This window comes from Sarcophilus harrisii, chromosome 6 (genome assembly GCF_902635505.1).
Source record: "Sarcophilus harrisii chromosome 6, mSarHar1.11, whole genome shotgun sequence".
Lineage (NCBI taxonomy): Eukaryota > Metazoa > Chordata > Mammalia > Dasyuromorphia > Dasyuridae > Sarcophilus > Sarcophilus harrisii.
Genome location: NC_045431.1, coordinates 144907758 through 144928517, shown reverse-complemented (window position 1 = coordinate 144928517; position 20760 = coordinate 144907758). Strand labels below are relative to the sequence as shown.

At 34.6% G+C, this 20760-nt stretch overlaps 1 protein-coding gene across 2 annotated transcripts in view; it reads right to left on the bottom strand.

The window, feature by feature from the left end:
* Nucleotides 1-20760, bottom strand: part of MTTP (microsomal triglyceride transfer protein) — a 78660-nt gene that overhangs the window by 38270 nt on the left and 19630 nt on the right. For both annotated transcript variants that reach the window (XM_031943764.1, XM_031943763.1), the window contains 3 exons: nucleotides 13640-13827; nucleotides 11095-11238; nucleotides 3793-3900 (listed from right to left, as the gene is read on the bottom strand). In XM_031943764.1, the coding sequence (XP_031799624.1) occupies nucleotides 3793-3900; nucleotides 11095-11238; nucleotides 13640-13827 (440 nt within the window). The remainder of the gene's footprint in view (nucleotides 1-3792; nucleotides 3901-11094; nucleotides 11239-13639; nucleotides 13828-20760) is intronic.

The following is a 20760-nucleotide window of genomic DNA, read 5'->3' as shown; positions in this document are numbered from 1 at the left end:
ATAATAGCTTCATAATAGCTTTCTTTGTCTGAATATATTTCTCCCCTATATAATGGATCTATCTGAAATGTGGTCAGTATGATGCCCAGACAAAGTTCTAGTACTTCCAGTTACTAACTTTTGGAAATTCACTGGACCTTCTGGCTCTGTTTTCTCATTGGCAACACGAACCTGGAATGCTGAATCTGCAGCTCCAACCCTGGTTTTCTCATCTGTTCTCTGTGTGACTTTAGACAAGCCACATCGTATCTCTAGACCTCAGTTTCCTCAGCTGTCAAATTAGAGGGATTGCATTAAATGAACTCTGAAGTTTCATTCAGTTCTAGAGCTTCACTTGGATCCAGGGTATCTAATCAACTGAATTTTTTGACTCTTCTCTCTTCTAGTCCTGGTAACAGACATGTATATTTCTATCAAAATTAAATTATGCTACCCAAACAATTTCCACTTTACAATGTACTTCTTTCCCCTGGGTTTTACCAGAATAAAGCAGTCCTAATCAAGGGTCTGTCTGTGTAACTGCTTTCATTGAATGTCTGTAAGTTACTACAGGGATACTGTTGTGTCAAAAGAAATGAATTAAGGAATAGTTTCAGAGAAATCTTAGAAAATATGTATGGACCAATATAGAGTAAAGGAGCAGAACCAAGGGAACAACGTATACAATATCAACATTATTGTAATGACAAACAACTTCAAAAAAAACTTTTGGAGGTGTCTGTGACAGCAGCAGATTTGGGAGCTCTTAGTCCAGAGATGGTAAAGGGATCAAAGAATGGATCAGAAAGATGTTACAGAGGAATCTTGCTGGCCTTGAGTTGAACTGATACTAACTGGCAACTTTCTTATCTACAGACACTCTCAGTCACAATTCCAAGGTGCAGAGGAGTACAAGGGAGTAGGGGCCCTGGACACAGTTCTAAGACAGAAAGGAACACTAGCATTGTTGGTTGCAGGAGATCAGGAACTTTTCCTGCTTAAAGACCAGAGCACAGACCAGGAGGCCAGTGACATCTCTTTCCAGATCACATTACTTTGGAAGCACTGAAAACCTGAAGATCCCCAGAACTAGTTCTAAAAACAGCAGCATGAAAAAGCCTGAAATCTGGAACAGTACCTTCCTATTACTCAGACCCCAAATGAATAGAGCCCAATTTTAACATTAATTTCAAAGTCAAAAAATAGGCTGGAGAAATGGAAACAAAAAAGAATTTAACTATAAAAATATACTGTGGTGGTAGGGAAGACCAAAAAACAAATTCAGAAGAAGACAAAAATGTAAAAACAGCTACAAGCAAAGCCTCAAAGAAAAAAAAAAGCTAACTGGACAGAAGTCCTACAATAGTTCTTAGGAAAGTTAAAGAAAGAAATAAGAATGGTAGAGGCAAAAATAGGAAAATAAAATGATGCAAAAAAATATGAAACAAGAACTAACATCTTGGTTTTTTAAAAAAGCACAAAAATACTCAAGAAAATATCATCTTAAAAAGCCAAATGAAAAAGGAAGTACAAAAGCTCACTGAAAATAATTCCTTAAAAATTAGAATTAGTCTAGGGGGCAGCTAGATGATGCAGTGGATAGAGTACCATCCCTGAAGTCAAGAAGACCTGAGTTCAAATCTGACCTCAGACTCTTACCAGCTGCATGACCTTGGGGTCATTTAACCCCAAATGCCTCAGAAAAAAAAAATTAGAATTGGTTAAGTAGAAATTAATGACTCCATGATATATCAAACAATAAAACAAGATAAAAAAAATGAAAAAAATGTGAAATAGTACACTGTAAAACTAACTGACCTAGAAAAGAGATTAAGGAGAAATAATGTAAGAATTATTTGACTCTCCAAAAGCCATGATAAAAAAAAAAAAAAAGAACCTAGACATCATATGACAAGAAATTATCAAGGAAAACTGCCTGTTACCCTTGGACCAGAAATAAAAATCAAAGGAAGTCAGTGGTCATCTCCTGGAAGAGATCTCAAAATGAAAACTTCCAGGAATAATATAGTCATTTTCCAGAGCTCCCAAGTCAAGCAAAAAAAACATTGGAAAGAGCCAGGAAGAAACAATTCAAGTATTTCAGTCATAGTCAGAATCGCATAAAATTTAGCAGCTTCTAAAAGACTTGAGGAGGAACAGGATAAAAAAGAGAGAAGGCTAGACAGAAGAAAATAAAAAGTTTAATAAGATAATTGTGTTGTAAATGAAATGAGCTCACCTATGAAACCAAAGTAGATAGCAAAACAGATTAGAAATAGAATGCAAAAATAGGCTGTTTAGAAGAGACATACTTGAAACAGAAAGATACACAGAGTAAAAATAAGGGGCTGGAGCAGAACTGATTGTGCTTCAGCCAAAGTAAAAAAGGGCAAATGTAGAATTGTGATCTCTGACAAAGCAAAAGCAAAACAAACGTAAAAGGGATAATCAGGAAAACTACATTTTACTAAAAGACAGACAATGAAATAATATAAAAAATTTGTAGCAAATATATTTGAGTAAGACTTCATTTCTCAAATATATAGGGATTGAGTGAAGTTTATAAAATTAAGTGTCATTACTCAATTGATAAATGGTCAAAGACTATAAACAGAAAGTTTTCAGACGAAGAAATCAAAGCTACCTCTAATTATGTGAAAAAAAGCTCTCAATCACTAATGATTCGAGAAATGTAAATTAAAACAACTATGAAGTACCACCTCACACATATCAGAAATAACAAATGATAGAGGTGATGAAGGAAAATAACTACACTAACAAATAGTGGTATAGTAGTAAAATTGTTCCATTATTCCAAAGAACAATTTGTAACTATAACCAAAGGCTATAAAATTGTGTATACTCTTTGATCCAGTAATACTATTACTTGGTCTGTACTACAATTAATTCAAAGAAAAAAGAAAAAATATTTATATCAGCTCTTTTTTATGATGGCAAAAATATGAATATTGAGGATATGATCATCAGGTGAGCAGTAGCTAGACAAGACATGGCATCGGATTGTGACAGAGTACCACTGTACTATAAGAAATGACAAGGAAGATGCTTTCAGAGAATTGTCGGAAGACCTACATGAACTGATGCAAAGCATAGTGAACAGAAACAGAAAGTCACTGTATCCAGTAACAGCAATTTTGTAATGATGATCGACAGTGAAACCCTCAGATGTTTTGAAAGGATTCATGATGAAAAATGCTAGCCTCCTCTGAGTGTAAATTGAAATATAATTTTTTACTTTATTTTTCTTCCCTTTTTGTGATATGGCTAATATAGAAATATGTTTTGCATGATTTCATGTGTACAATTGATATTATATTGTTTGCCTATTCAATGCCTGTGGGAGGTGTGAGAGGCAGGAATAAAATTTGAAACTAAAATATTAAAAATAAATAAATAATAACTATAGAAATAAAATAAAAGACTTTGAAATTCTGATCAGTGAAATGACCAACCAAAATCCTAGAGGACTGATGATGAAACATGCTATCTACCTCTCAACAGAAAGATAATGGATTTAAGATGCAGAATAAAACATATATTTTTAGATGTAGTCAATGGGACAATCTGTTAAGTTTAAAATTAAATACATATTTATTATGAGAGTTTTGAGGTTTTTTTCCCCTGATAGAATTACATGGTAGGGAGCTTGTTCATTGAAAAAAAATTAAATTATAACCTAGGGCATCAGTTTTGGGTTGTTGTTGTTGTTTTTTTTTTTTTTTTTTTTTTTTTTTTTTTTGTTACTGAATGAGAAGTTATAGCTATTTCATGATAACTCGCTATAGTTCAAACCTCGTTGGTGGTTCCAGAGGTTAACTGCATCTGAAACAGGCTGGCCAGTCCTCTCTTGAGATTTTGAACACCCACTGGTTCACTTGGATATGAGTAGTAGTTTGTAACCTAGGGTAATAGAAATAATACAAAAGAAAGACAAGCATTATTAATCAGACATCATTAAATCAATGGCAGAGAGAATCAGATTCTTCCTCTTATTATCTGTTATTCTAGTACCAAGCCTTTAAATTTTTTGAAGAGCTTCACTGAAAGGGGAAATGCTGAGAGCTAAGGACTTTTCTAGAGTGAGAACAAGTACTATTGTAGGCTATTTTCCTTCTTTGCTATAAACCCTAGACATATTTAAAGTGACTGTCTAGAAGATCAATCTTTGAGACCCAATGATTGATCCCAATCTATTCAAAATATAATATTATCCCACTGTACTAAATGAAGAAGTTTTAGAGAAGCTTAAAAGCCTTGAGTCAATCTGTCAAGTAGTAACACCAAAGGTCCCTTTCCCTGTGGCAGAGCATTTGAATATTAACTAATAACCAATTACCAATCACACTAGAATGCTTCTTTCTCACTACTTCCCATTAGCAAGAATCAGGACTAGGTTCAGGATCCCTCCCTACAATTCCTGGACATGCTTAACCCTGATAAGAACCCTATAAAAACCTAGAATTTTGTTGGTGTGGGTGCTTCATTCCTTTGAGGGCCTCAGCAAGTGTGCCCAATTCCACTTAGAGCAGCAACAGATCTGTTGCATCCTCACTGACTGTCCTTTATCATAAGTTTGACTTCCAATAAAGCCAATTTTCTAGGCTGTCATGCTGTGCGTTTTAATGTACATACAAGGTATAAACAAATGCAGTTAGGGAAAAGGATGGAATAAGACACACATATGCATTAATAAATATCACCTAATTTAATTTGATAGTATTCATATAGAAATACCTCATCCTTTTTCATCTTTTTCTTCCTAATATAAACTGTGGCTTCAGAAAGTGAAGGGGAAAGTTGAACAATTACCCAAAGAATTGAAATTCACACAATTAGCAGAAAAAAATTATAACTTTGTTTGAGAGCACAGGATCTTTTCCCCTTCCTATTCCCATGATTACCTCAAGGTTCTACTTCTCTTTGTCTAAGAGGATCTAAGCTTATTAATAAATTTACTAATAAAATGAACATTAAAATGGTAATCTTTCTTAGTCTCTGTGGTGGTTGAACCCATGTATGTCAGGCTAGTGTTTGTTCCAGTTAAAAGGAATTGGAACAATGATCTCAGTGTCTGAAAACGCCAAGTATCATATTCTCAAACAAATCACTGGCAAACAAACTATCAACATGAAATATAAGTTTTCTCGTAAGTTATATCATAAACCAGGTCTTTTCCATTTTTCAGCAGCATGACCGGCATGCATTCAAATCTCCCAGATCAGGGGTAGGTTAGGATAATTTCCAGGAATAAAGTGAATCTAAAGTCTACTACCACTGCACCTGTGTTAAGAAATAGACCATGATTGATTTCTCACATGATAGAGTGCAGATTATGACTGATTAGGAGAGCACAAGTTTGGCCTACTTTCTAGCTGTCTCAAGGGGCAAGTATTAGGATTTGGTAGGAAAAAATCTTGGAGTATTATTATTTTATAATACAACTTTCCAACCCACAAAAAAATGACATATTTTTATGTAGATAACCTTACATTAATTGTAACCTGAATCTCTGATTCATTCTTAGGATAACAAACGTTTTCTGATTTTAAGGCAGATATTTTGATGGCCCTTAGAAAGTGTTAACATCTCCGATATATAAACAAGGTGGCCATAGGCTTTATTTCTAGTTACATGGTGTACAAGCAAGATTTTTCCCCCCTGAGGCAATTGGGGTTAAGTGACTTGCACAGTGTCACACAGCTAGGAAGAGTTAAGTGTCTGAGACCAGATATGAACTCAGGTCCTCTGGACTTCAGGGCTAGTATTCTATCCACTGAATCACCTAGCTGCCCCTCAGAGCCAAGATTTTTTAGGTTTGCATGCCTAGATCTTAAGTCAAATCTTACACTTTCAGGGTCATTTTGGCATTATTAGGGAGAAGTCAAGAATCATACTAATTTTGACTTGAATCCCTCTCTAGTAAAAAACTTGTTTTATACATAAGGTTTCTCAAAAATTTCTAAGAGTTAAACTTTTGAAACACTTTACCTATATACCTACACATACAAATATGTTTGCATGTGTAAGTACACCTAAAAAACATATAAATATGTATATTCTTTTTAATGCCTCTCCATATAAAATGTATTATATAGAATGCAAAGATTTATTTTTGTCTTTGTATTCCCAGTGCTTTGCATAGTGTCTGGCATACAACAGGTGCTTAATAGATTCTTATTAATTAAGTATAACATCTACAATATGCTCTTCTTTTATGCTCACTGATAACATTCTAGTTTTGATTTTTATCTAGGTGATTTCAGAAGACATTTATTTAATGGTGACTTTTCTCTCAAATTAGATAATGATGGAGAGGCTGCTTGCTCATTGGCTCTGGAGTCAGAAGAGCAAGGCTTAAATCACAATCCTGACCCTTACTGTTTGGGTTATCTGGGAGAGATTGGGGGTCCCCTTCAACTCCCTAAGCATCAGACTCTTCATCTACAAAATAATGGACCAGACAGGAAGGTCTTTAGAGGTGCTTTCAGCTCTAAATCAAGAATCCTATGTTTGAAGTAAATTTTAAGGGAGAATTTATGTTTCTTTCCATTCTTCATACCAACTTTTATTATTCAAGTGAAACTGGCAAAGTGTGGAAACTCGGCTGATACTTGGATTTTGCTTCTCTATGGCAGAATTATGGGAACACAGGTTTAGACTTAAGAAGATTTTAGAAAACATTTGTCCAACTTTCACACTTTGCAGAAGAGAAAATTGAGGCCTAGAGAGATTAAGGGTTTGCTTGGGGCTAAGTATTAGAGTTGGGATTTGAACCCCCCTTTTTCCTAATTCAAAATCAGTGTTCTTTCTAATCGCTTGTGGAAAAGCACACAGTTCTATCTCAGCAGCTGTCAGTCAGGAGCCTGCATTACTGTAGTCAAATGAAGGTCACAATTTCACAACAGGAGGTGAATATGTTCGATCATACTCTGGCCATGGAGGATGACTTCATTCCATTTTGAAAAGGGCCATGTAAAAGCCTAGAATGGTTACCTGAAAATATTCCCCTAAAGTCTAAAGGTCTAAAGACCATCAGGGGCACATTGTTACTGACTGCAAATAGGGGGAGGGAAAGAGAGTATCCACAGATGGGAAGAAAGACTGAGAGGAAGCTTTCAGGCTATAATCTGATTGGAAATAAACATTTCACTGAATTCAGTGGGAATTGTTTATAGGTTTTCCCCAGTAAAGCCTCTACGAAGATTCCTTAAGTTTATCTTTAAGGAGAACAAAAATCAAGTCTGCATCTTCAAAAACTCCTACTAGCTAAGAAAAAATTCTCAAAATAATAATAATAGGTAGGGGCCTAGCAAACATGAATCAGTTCTCCCATCCATTAGAATGGGGGAGGGAGGTGATGCTAAAGTGAAGGAGGAGGGGGAAGGGGAATGGGGAAGCTTTTTAAGTAAGAGGCAAAAATGGGGCAGGAAGCAGAAAAACTCAAAAGAAACTGAAGTCCTAGTATATCTTCATATTTACATGATAATTCATCATGACATAGTAAAAGGAGATTTGTGCTCAAATCTGAGTTTATGCCCTACTTCTGATATACACAGGTTCTGCCATGCTGGTTAACTCATTAACATCCCTCAGTGTGTTCTACCAGTGGTGTCAACTTAAACAGAAGTATATCCTTGCAGGCTGCACACTGTCTCATGAAGTCACAAATTAAGATTATCTGTATTGTATTACATTTCTATTCCTTTTATTAAACATTTCCCAGTACAAGTTAATCTGATTGAACAACTATACAGGTTGGGAGTTTGACACCTCTGCTCTAGACAACTCTCTATAAGAGGAGAGGTGACAACCAGCACTAAAAGAGGGAGTATCCTCACCTGGAATTCCCTATCCTAGTGAAATCTCAGCTACTACCTCATTTCCTCCCTCCATCTCCATTGTCTCTCCTAAAAATCTCTTCTGTTTGTAGCTAACACAATATTAGCATACTATAGATAGATAGATAAGCTCCTGTGATGCCCTATTACCTCCAGCATTGAATATAAAAGATTGTGGGTGATTTTAAAAATCCTTCCTAATCTCCTCATACCTTCCTGTCCTCTATGTACCCTCATAATCCAGTGACATTGACGTTTTGCTGATTCTCACACGACTCACATCTCTGAAATACACTCCCTTTTCATCTCTGCTTTTTGGTTTCTCAGTTAAATTCACACCTTTTGACAAAAGCCTTCTCAATCCCTTTTATTTCTGGTGTTTTACCTCTAAGATTATTTCTCATTTACTCTGCCTCTAGATTATTTGTACAAAATTGTTTGCAGGATGTCTTCTCCATTAGACTTGGAACTCCATGACAGCAGGGTCTGTCTTTGGCCTTTCTTTGTAACCACAGCACTTCTTAATGAGTGATTGTTGATTTGATTTGACCCTGACACTTTAGGGGTCCAGTGCAGGTACCCAGATTACACTGAGAGTTTTTTTTTAAAATATACAACATATGTTGCAGCAAGAGACTGAATTTTCACTAAAACAAAATGAACTAGGCAACTCTATATGACTTCATCAGTGGTAGGTGATAAAATGAGATAGCCAGTTTCCAGAGTGGATTAGCTTGAGATGAAAAATTGATTGTTATTCAATAGATTTGATCATGAAAGATAATTGGAAGACATTACATCAAAATCAGATCAATTTTGAGACTTAGACTGTATGACCTAAGCTTTATTTGCACTTGGTCATACTGCTCACAGGATAAAGAATGATGGATCAGAAACTCAATCTGTTCTGGAAGCCCAATCCTGGGATGATGAACATCAAAGCCTGATGAGCCAGGACTGAAGTTATCAGTGTCCAAGAGTTAAGAAGCAGCCACAGGGAATTGTAAACCCTTTTTTTATTTGTTTGCCTCTGAGGGGCTGGGATTTTTCCTAAGCTACTGTCATATTCACATTAAAATGAGACGTCCAAGCAAGAATTCTTGAGAATGCTGACATGGCTAAAACATGGCTTCAACATCTCATTTCCTCTGTAATTATTGCATTATATGCCTAAAAGATACTATTATGTACTTTAACCTGGGGAAGAAACTCCCCTGAAAGATTTTAAGTTGCTGAAATAATGATGTGGCAAGCACATTGCAGCCTTTGACCTGCATGGGCCGATCTATTTTTGTGAGTAGCAAAAGACTTTGCTCTGAGGTGACACTTGGGAGCCATTAAGATTATAAAGCCAATTAATATTATATTGGTACACGTGTCTTGCTAGGTTGTAGGAAGCAAAGAAGAAAAGTAGACAGTTTCATGTCATCAAGGACATAGCTATTGAGTAACCAGATCTTTGAAGAGAATCAGAAAGGAGAATATATAACCCCACTAAAGAGCATGAATTTTCCCAACAGTCTTTGCAGGTCCAAATGTTCTTCATAGTCTATAGCCTTTTGTTATAGGATAAACTTTAGCTACCCTGAGTTTGTATAAACCTCTATTTCTAATCTTAATTATGCGAGAAGATAATCCTTCCTTCCATGCTGTTGAGGTAAAAGCTAAACAGCATTGTTTCTGTCACATTTTTTTTTCTTTTTTCTTTCTTTTTTTTTTTTTTTTAATATTTAGGGACATTTCTTCTTTTTTTGAATCAGAACTATGATTTCATTGACACTCTCAATGTGGAAACTTTCTCCTACCAATACAGATCAGTACCTCCTACTGATAGCTGTGAAAAGCCTCCTACTGCATGAGGGGTGGAATCATTTGCCTACAATCACAAAGCCAGTATGGATCAGATGGAAGACTTGAACCCAGGCCTTTATCATTTGAATCCAATCCTCTAAGACTCAATTTCTATCCTCCATGCCATGTAGAAAAACACATTTTAATATAAAGATTATATGAAGCTCAGGTTCTTTAAAATTTTTTTTCTTCAGTTCAGTTCCATAAATGGGCATCATATTCTTTGATTCACTTTCTTTGGATATTCTAATATTGTCATATAGGCCATAGCTAAAAAATATTGATTGCTATATTTTTTAGATTCCACTGTAATACAGACTCGGAATATAACTAGTGGATGTTTGCAAATAAGTTTATTAACTAATTTTTGAATGAGTTAATTTATTATCATTACTAAAAAATCCCTTCATAGTTTACAAAACTCTTTATCTTATTTCATTTAATCTTCACAGTAACTCTGTGAAGTATCATTATCCCCATTTTACAGATGAGGAAACTGAGGTTGGGAATGATTAAGTTACTTGTCCAGAGGTGCAAAAACTAGTAAGTTCCTATGTGAAGATTTGAGCTCTAAACTCAGCACTCTAGCCACATTGCCACCTAACTTTTAATACTATAGTAGTACATACTGTTCTTTTTTTGTGAAAAAAAGTACTGAACTTGAAATTAGAATAGCTTTGGGTTAAAAACCCACTTCTAAACTTACCAGCTGTGTCACCATAGGTATATTGTATAACTTTTTAGAGCCTCAGTTTCCTCAATTATAAAATGGGGACTAAATTTCCTGTCGTGCTTATCTCATAGGGTTATTTTAAAGCACAAAGGTATATAAGATACTTTGCACACCTGAAAATGTTATATACATATCAACTATCATTATCATTATTTTAAGGTTGGAATACTTTCAAATTTAGATGCAATTTATGAATTCTCTTAATTTTAAAAATCAAATTTATCAATATTCTACCCTTTGAAAGTCTTGTTTTTCTATGTTTGCTTGGTCTTATTTATAGTCATTCTGTTTATTTCTTTAAATTTTAGTGATCACCACATTTCTACCATCTTTAATTTACTATTTAATATAACTTTCCCTAATGCTTACCTGTCATGGGGGGAATAACATCTCTTTCTATAGTCACATATATTTCTTTATAAATAATAGCAATCATAAATGAATAAAAAACAAAAAGAAATTTAGCATCTGATTAATTGCATTGCTTTCTAGTAAATCGACTTGTGGGCCTTTGTCTAGGATTCTTCATGTCCTCACAGAAGTCCTAAATTATCTTCTTGTGGACAACCTTTTCATTTCTTTCGACCTCACAAGGTCCTCTCTCTATAGCAGAGAAGCAATGGTGAAAATGGAAAAAAAGAAGATTTTTATATTTTTAAAATGGCTTCTTACCTTTCCTCGAGTCAAATGGATAAGCACTGGTGTCTGCAAAGCTGCCAAATTATCTTTTCCTATGATTTGAGAGACTTTTTTCCCCTTGAAGATGTTCTTTTCTCCTTCCCTTTGATTTGCATTTTCAACATTAACATCTTTTATCTGTAATCAAGTGAGAAATACATTAGGGAACTAATCTGTATCTATCCCCAAAGAACTATGGAAAGTGAGATGGAAAAAGTTATTACAAGATAAATAAGAAAAAAAAGTAAACTATTTGGATTCTTATTAACCCCCATCCCCTAAAATATGGCTTCATCAAAAGGCTATATAAGGTTTAAGGAAATGGTTAAAACAATAATCTGAGATCAAATATCTATTTGACTGGTGGCAGACTTTTTTAAAATGCAAAAGACTTGAGTTGAATTCATCTCTTTTCTCTTTTCAATTTCTTGATTAATTCCAATAGATTCCCACATCTACCTTCCCCAAACCCTCTTGATTCTAATTTGTACATAATTCAGAAAACTGTAACATCATATAGAATCACATCAAGACTAAATAATTTTTCTCCTTCCATTCATTGCTCCTTTTTCTGCTTGCTAGGACTAAGGAAAACAAATCTATTCTCTCTTCCATAGCATCATTCAAATACGTGGAGTTAATTATCATGTTTCCCTAAGGTATGGTTGTTTTTTTTTTTTTTTACTTTATGCAAATTATTCCAGTCTTTCTCTGGAACATATCACACTGTTGGCTTCTACTGAGTCTTCAATCCACTCAAACCCCTAGATCTTTGTCAGATGAATTGTTATCTAGTCATGCTTTAACATTTCTGAAGTTGAGTTTTTTAATTTGTATAAGATTGTACACTGATTTCCATTATATTTTATGTTATCTAATTTGTTCCAGTATTCTTTCTTGTCCAGATCACTTAGAATTCTGACAGTAATTCAGTATGTTATTAATTATTCCTCCCAGCTTTATGTCATCTACAGAATTAATAAGAATGCCATTTATGTCTTTATTCAAGTCATTCATCAAAATGCTTGAAAGCACAAGTTATGTTGTATCTGAAAGCACAATGACTGGAAGATTCTTCTAAGTTGACATCAGACCATTAATAATTACTTTTGAATATTCAGAATTACTTTCTGAATCCTTACGATTGTATTATTATCTAATCTGTACTTTTACATCCTTTCCACAAGAGTAACACAAATACAAATTCCTTTCCCTGGCATTCAAGACTCTTCTCAATATAGCATCTTCTAGATTCATCTCCTGTGTGCACTTGATGTTCAAGCCAAACTTGATTAAGCATTGTCCCTTTATATACTCTTGATCTTTTGCCCTCTCTCAGTCTTTGTTCATGTTGCTCCCTAAGTTTTGAATATTCCCCCTTTAAAACCCATCTCAGGGTTATCTTCTCCATGGAGCATATTCTGATCCTTTGAGTCAGTAAAATCGTTTCCTCTTAGAATTCATGTTATTAGACCATGCATTATTTAGTTCTCTAAAGTAGTCTTCACATAATTTTGGGCAGAATAATTATCTGCCTGTGTCTCATCTCTATACTAGACTATAAACTCCAAAAAAGACAGAAACTGTATGTCATTTAAACTCTGCATTTCTTTCAGTGACTAACAACATAATATGCAATTTATCAGTACTGAATAAATGTTTATTGAATAAATGAGTGAGTGAATGAACAAATAATTAAGATTTTTTCTACAGTGTATGATAATAGCCCAGTGAGAAACAAGTCAAAAAATAGAAAAGACTACTGAGTTTTTAACTTGGGTAAGAAGATGTATAGCTATAGTAAATCCCATTTTTAAATACTTTAATGTTCCGTAGATTCAGTTGCATTGGATCATCTAATTTTCCATGTAATATTGCATGTCTCTATATAGCAAAAAGTTTGCCTCTCACAAGTGTATTCTTTCTTAAAAGCAAAGCTATTCCATCAAGGATATAGTTGGCCTCTGCCATATTTAGGAAACAGGAAACAAGAGTTCTAGAAAATGACTCCTAAAGTCTTAGATTTTTAAAGTTGAAAAGTATGTTAGCAATCATCCAACAATTCAATTCATGGCCAAAGTCTTTCTACAACATGCTAGGTCATTCAGCACTGGTTCAAATACTTCTTGTGTTGTGGAACCCTGTTTGTTCCATTGTTGGACAGCTCCAATTACTAAAATGTTCTTTCTTATTTTTGAGAGAATATGTTTCCTTTTAACTTCTATACTTTTCTTTTCCAAACTAAATATCTCCAGAGCTCCTAAATCTTTTCCTCATGACATGCCTTCATTTACCTGGTCACTTTGCCTTGCATATCCTCTAGTTTGTTAGTGTTTTCTTTAAAGTGTGGTACCCAGAAGTACATACCTTTCAGGTAGTACAGAATATTGTTGCCCAAGTTTTATGGCAGATAAAACCTATAGATACTTTTTAGTGACTGGTTACAAACCATAATATGGAAGCTCACTGTGGATAGCTGACTATCTCCAGGATTTCCTCTGACATGCAGATTTTCTGTCAAAGAAGAGAAAATGCTCACCGTGACTTTGATCAGCTGATCATCATCACCGTCTGGATTCCTCCATACTAGTACAACATCCACATTGGAAGAAAGTTTGTAGCCTGCGCCATCCTGGAGTGATTCTCCAACCTGGTTAACAATCACCTCGGTGGAGTATGTGAGTTTATACAGCCTGTCATTGTTCAGAGAGAGTCCAGTAGTGTGTCCTGAATGAGGAACATGAAATAAGATGTAAAAAAGTATTTTTAATTTTTAAAAATAAATTTCCTATAGAAGGCTGCTGATCCAACTTCCCCATTCTCTAAATTTATTTTGGTTTGCAATTTTTTCTTATTTTATAATACCATTTCTCCTGTCTAAATTCTATCTTTAAGCAACTAGATGTTTAATATAATGGACTTGGAATCAGGGAGACCTGAGTGAATTCAGAGATGAAGTGTTTAAGAACCAGTTTTATGCTGAGGTAATGTATGTGTATGGGAGAAGTACACAGGACACATTCTTAAATTTAATCTTCATTATTAATTTCTTTTTCCCATCACTCTCTTAAATCTAGACAATTAACAAAATAATAAATCAAGCCCTTATTTGTAGACTTTGCCAATTTCCTAACTGTAAGTGCTCACACTGAAAATTTAACAATCACTCTTGGGGACCCTAGGAGCTGACTCCAGTATACTAGTTCTAGCATTTATAATGACTTGAATTCAAAATGTGCTGTAGACACTTACTTGACTATATAATCCTAGGAAAGTCATTTAACCTCTTTCAGTCTCAATTTTCTCCTTTATAAAATGAGGGTAACAATATCCCTTACTCCCAGAGATTGCTGTGAAGATCCAATAAGATAATATTTATAAAGTGGCTAACAATTCCTGGCATGTAGTAGGTGCTTAATCAATGCTTATTCCCTTCCTTTCCCTATCCCCCTAATGCATGATTCTTGGAAAGGATACAGAGATTTCACCTAAGTACCAAAGGGCTCCATAATACTCAAAAGGTGAAAATTGCCTGATGTCAAGTGATTCTTCCCATGGTCACATAGGGATAAGACTTCAACACCAAGACTACCCAAAGTCTTCCTGAATACACTGTCCACAGAAGCACCTTGCATTGCTTCAAATACATAAAGAAAAATAATTTAATAAATGGTACCTACTAAAATCATCTTTAGTGAATCAATAAGAATTGCTTGTAATAATCAAAGGATTTTTTGTGGAAAAGACTTAATAAAAAAACATTTAATGTTTAAAAATAGTTTTTTAAGTAGACTAAACATTTCTCCAATTTAATTTGCTATGCCTATTTGTTGAGCAAATCCTTCTAATACATTAATTAAATTTCTAAAAAGATTAATTTCATTGAGACCTATCTTTGAAGAATCACTAGCAGACTATATAAGTGAGGTTTTCTGTAGTATCTTATCACAAAATCGAAGAAGCAGCTTTGTGTAGTGACAGGATCTTGAGATTTAGAGAAATTTAAGCTGTGTTTGAACTCCTTTGCCACCTACTACCTCCGGGCTCTTGGGGCTTAAGGCCTCATTTTTATGAATATCATATTTTATCTAAAAGCTTCTAGAGTTTAGGACTTAAAGCAGTAGGAGCAATAGTTTCCCCCCCAGTTCCTTTAAGAAAGAATTAGAAATAATTTACTTAAAATGCTCTTCAAAGAACCTGAAATAGAGTAAATACCCATCAATTAAGTTACGACTAAAAAATACCTGGTGAGTGAAATGGAACATTACCACACTGTAATAAATGATGATTAAGAGGAACTGGAGGAATGTGGAGAGAATGAATAAACTGAAACAGAAGAAAGCAAGCAGAAACAGAAGAACCATATACAATGGTTACAATAATGTAAATATAAAACCCAAAACCAAAACCCAAATCAAACATTATTAATTATAATGACCAAGTTTTGATTCAAAAAAGAGATAAAAAATTTTTATCGTCCTCTCTTTTTTGCATAGATGGGGGGAACAATGGATGTGGAACTTTGAATATACTATCAATTAGCCCATGGTTGGATAGTTTTGCTAAAGTGTTAGGGTTTTTTCTTTCTTTCTTTTTTTGGAGGGATTATATAAAATGACTCTATGACTAGAGGAAAAGGGAGGGAATTTATATAGAGATAAAAGTTATAGAAAAACAAAGATATTAATTAAATTGATCTTTAAAATACTGTGCCACTAGTTGTGTGAAATCAGGAAAATTGTTTTGTCTATCTAGGTCCCTGTTCCTTTATGTCAAATGAAGGAGTTGTAACTAGACAGACAATCCAGCTTATCACTAAGGTTCCTTTTATCTTTAAAGTTCTAGGATTTCAGGGACCAAAAAAAGAGTGTCAGTTTAGCTTTACAATTGAGGTAGGATTAAGGCTAGCAGTCAGGGAGCCATTTAGGACATGACACCAAGGGACACAATAAGGAACATTTTCAATAGGATTTTTTTTTTAATGCATGTATGATTAATGCCAGAAAACTCTGGTCTTCATGGAGGTGAGGTATTTTTTTTTAATGATAAAATGCTATAAGAAAAACAAACACTCCTATAAACAATAACATACTTCAGCACAATTTTAAGATTAAAAGTGGAGGAATAAATTTTTAAAGTGAGGGGTAGAAGAGAAATAATATTCAAACCTTGGGAAATGATTTGCCTTAGTTTTTTCACACATGTTTTTATTTTTTCTTTTTTTCACTTATTTCTTTTTTGTAATTTTTTTTGGCAAGGCAAGGGTTAAGTGACTTGCCCAAGGTCATATAGCCAGTAACTTTCAAATATCTGAGGCCACATTTGAACTCAGATCTTTCTGGCTCCTAGGCTAATGCTCTATACACTGCCCCACCTAAATGCCCTTCAACACATGTTTTTCTTTTCATCACTTAATACCTCCTTCCATCTCGCTTTTTAAAATATTTTTGTTTAAAGATCTGTGATTATATCTGGGTCAGGGATTCCTAGGAAACCTCTATTAATACAAATCGTCAACTGCTCTGCAATTTATAATCTTAAAGAATTGTCTGGGAACCATGGAAAGGACATGATTTACTCAGTCATATTGTCAATAACTTATTTATCCATTAAATTAGGCTGTCTTATTAGTCCCTTACCTTAAAAATAGTCTCTGTCTCTCTTTCTGTCACACACACACACACACACACACACACACACACACACACAATCAATTGCCTTTAAAGCAAAAAATGAAGAAAATAAAATAAAGAAACCTTTAATGGAACCTTAATTTTGTTTTTTTATAAAGAGTAATTAAATGAAGTCAACTATCCAGTTGTGCCAAGCAAAAAGCAAGAGACAGCTGACTCAGGAAGATGAGGGTCTGGAATCCAGATCCTTTTAAAGCCAATCTCTTAAGTTTTCTGGGATCATCACTGCTTCTGTAAAATGAGGGAACTGGATTGGATGATCTCCAAGGTGTCTTCCTGCTTTAAATCAATGATCCCCTCATTTCTGATACTCACTCCTATTTCTTTATACTAAAATTTTGAGTTCAAGTTAAATTAATATTTTAGAAATTAATCTTCATTTGATGGCCCTTTCAATCTTTTATTCTATAATTGCTTTCTATAACCTTTTAGTGCCTTTATGTATTTTGATCAGGCACACACCAAGTGGTCAAAATGCATTAATTAAAATGAACACTATCTGATGCTGGATTATAAACATAGTTTCAAGCTTGCTATGGAGATAGTCTGTAGACAAGCAATTCAAATTCTTCTTTTGCTAACCTGCCAGAGGGTTATTTCTTGTGTCATAAATGTAACTGATACCTATTCCATGCCCTCTTATCATTGATTTATTATTTATCTTAGGGTCTTAGGTGATTTGGGGGGCAAGGGTTACTAAACCCTTCCCCATTTGCCATGTGTCTGTGAGATAGGTCAAACCCAAAGTGAAAAACAAAGCAAATAAAGATAGGGAGATGGTTTCATAATAAGTGCAGGTGAACAATATCTCCCCTTTCTCTCTTTGCCCTTGATACAAGGTTAATGCTGGGAAAACTGGTGTGAAGGGAGGACCAGGCAGTGATGCTACAGCTCTGTTCACCATGTGGCTAGCAGGGATTCAGTGGCCACCACCTGACTCTAAGATTCCACGGTGGGTAATTAGGAACAATGGACAGGAAAGCAGAGATGCAAGCTTCCAACCACAAAGAATCAGCATCACAAGTGCACCACAATGGATCAACATGAATGGGTCCCTGAAATGGAGGCAAATTCTAGAGTAGGAGATGCAAGAAACCTCAATGGCTAGGGAAGGATAGCTTTCCCGTACCATATTTTTTTTGGTATAATTTCCTAACTCTGAGAGGAGTGACAAACATATAATTCCTTTCCCTAAATTTTCTATAACCCTGGAAAGCTGGACTAGGAGTACTAGAAAGAAGTTATAGATTCAGGAAATGACTATATATAGTTTTCCTTTTTTCTTTGATATGTACAATACAGAATACAGAATATTAGTTTTCTGTTTTCTCTGAATGTGAGAAAAAAGGAAGAAAAATTCTAGATGTCAGATGTGTGAGTAGCAAGCCTGAACCTTTCCTATACAATCAGTTCTGCCTTAATTCTTGTTTTGAAAACATGAATTTGTTTTACCAACCAGGATAATTTTGAGTTATATATATATATATATATATATTAATAAGGCAGCTTTAATAGGCAATTATTTTATTTTTGGAAGAATTGGAATTGAGTGACTTGCCCAGGATTACACAGCTGGTAAATACCTGAGGCTGGATTTGAACTCAGGTTTTCCAGACTCCAGAGCTACTACTTAGCTGTACTACTTAGCTGTGATCCCACTTCTATCCCACGCTTTCTAAGAAGATATTTATCTTCCAAACTTCACTATTTTAGTCTCTCTTGAAAAAAGTTTTGATAACCTTCTTCTTGTATGAGGTTATCCACAGGGAGTCACTCATCAAACAGTCCCTTTTAAAAGTCAATATTATTCACCAACCAAAGTATCAAATAGTAAGAATACAGAAAACCATACTATACAATAATTCAGAAACTGCAATCCTTCTGACACTCACAAGCAAACTTCTGGTCTTTTTCTAGGCAGTGTCAGATTTATTGCACATCTGTTGGTGCATATAGGAGCTATGAGTGGAGGAGGATTAGTTTGCAACTACTCATCCCTACTCTCCTCTGTGGCTGTAGCCTATTAGCCTCAGAGACTTGGAGCTGTGGCTCAAAGAGGCCACCCTTTCACCTCTAGCCATCTACTTTATGACCAGATCCAGTAGATCACGGGGATCTGCCAGTGCATCAGCCCAAGGCCCAAGGCAGATTATGCTATTTATTATAATATGTATGTTTTTCTTAACTATTTAACACATACAAAACTACATCACCATTTCTATTTGGGTCCTATCTTTTTTTTTTTAAAGCATCACTGAAAAATTTTTGAGTACTGTGGGCCTAATTTCTTTCCCCCATACAAACTATGGTTATTACTGTATGATTTTAATAGTATAGTGATTTTAGGAAAATATGTTTCATTAATAACAGATCTGATTGCATTTAAACAATTTTGTGATTATATGTTATATCATACTCTGTGTTAAGTTTGCTTTTGGACAGTGGGGTTTTCCTTTAAAAAATTTGCTCAGCTATGGATGAAGTGGTGGCAGGAGAGGAAGTCTTATGCATGTCAGAAAGATTTTTTAACAAAACCACTGAAGCTGTTGAATGTGGAGTGCACCTATAATTCCTGCTTCTATGGGAGGTCAAAGCTGATGGATTGCTTGAATCTGGGAGTTCTGAGCTGCAGAAGGACTAATGTAGGACAATATGGTCAACTTTAGGAGCAGATTGACACCAGGCTATCTAAGGAAAGACAAACAGGTCCCTGTCAAAAATAGAAAAGGTCAAAACTTCCATGCTAAACATCAATGGGATTAGGCTTGGGAATAGTCAGTTGCTGCATTGAGTAGCTAGTATATGTAAGATAAGGAGACCTAGTTTTAAAAAACAAAAGAAAACAAAAACTAATGGGCTGACTACAAGTATAGCAAACCCTGATTAATAGAGACATCCTGACTTCTTCTAGGCTTAAAGAAGGAGGCACACAAGTCAATGTGAGCAATGTGAGCAACCATAGCATCCCAAATACTAGACAGGACATCTACCAAGAGCACACATAGACTATATACTTCATTAACACATATTAAGTGCCTGATATGCATAAGGTAATCCTACATAGGCAATATTTTATTTTATAATTTAATTATAATTTCATATTTATAAATTTATATATAAAATATAACATAATAATATATACATTTATATATTTATAATTTATTAAGTATGATGGATAATGGGGACAGAAGTTGATAATTCTAAATAAAAGCATTCCTTTATTTATAGGCCATGTTCAAAATGGTCTGATTATAATACTAGTAGGAAATTCTTTATAAATACATTAGGGGTATATCCTCTTTGCCTCTCTCACCTAAGAGGTAGGTGCTTTATCCACAATCTGCCAAAGTAAAAGAGAACAATAGTGGCTGGACCTTTGGTTTATCATTAATTCTCCTATTTCCTTAAAGTCTTTGCCCCTTAAAACTTTATTTAGAAGTCTGTCATTATGGAAATTATTTCATCAGTAATGTCAAGAAAGATCAGGGGAATTGAAAGAGAGCCAGCCTCCTAGGAGGTCCTGAATTCAAGTTCTTCCTAAGACACATGCTGGCAGTGTCACCTTAGACAACTCACTTTATCAATATTGCAGACAATTTTCAAAGACTAGAATTGTGGAACAATTGTTGATCTGCATTGGGAAAAGCAGATTCTCCACCAAAAGTTCCCTGAACCTTGTGAAATCATAGGCACTGATTCTAGTTTCTCTTTTCATAAAAACAGAAATGGACCCTTATTCAGCCCACATAATCATTGTTTCTAAAAATAAAAATATAATTTTAAAATAAATAATATTTCCAAATGCTGTCAAAACATGTTCATTTGGTTTTCAAAATTTAGTTTTGTTCTGAAATTTTTCCTTTTAAGTATCAAAATAACATGAAAACATTACAACTTAATAGAATAGCTTTTGACCATCACAATTTGCATGAAGCTGCTTAGAAAGGATAAAGAAAATGAGAAGTAC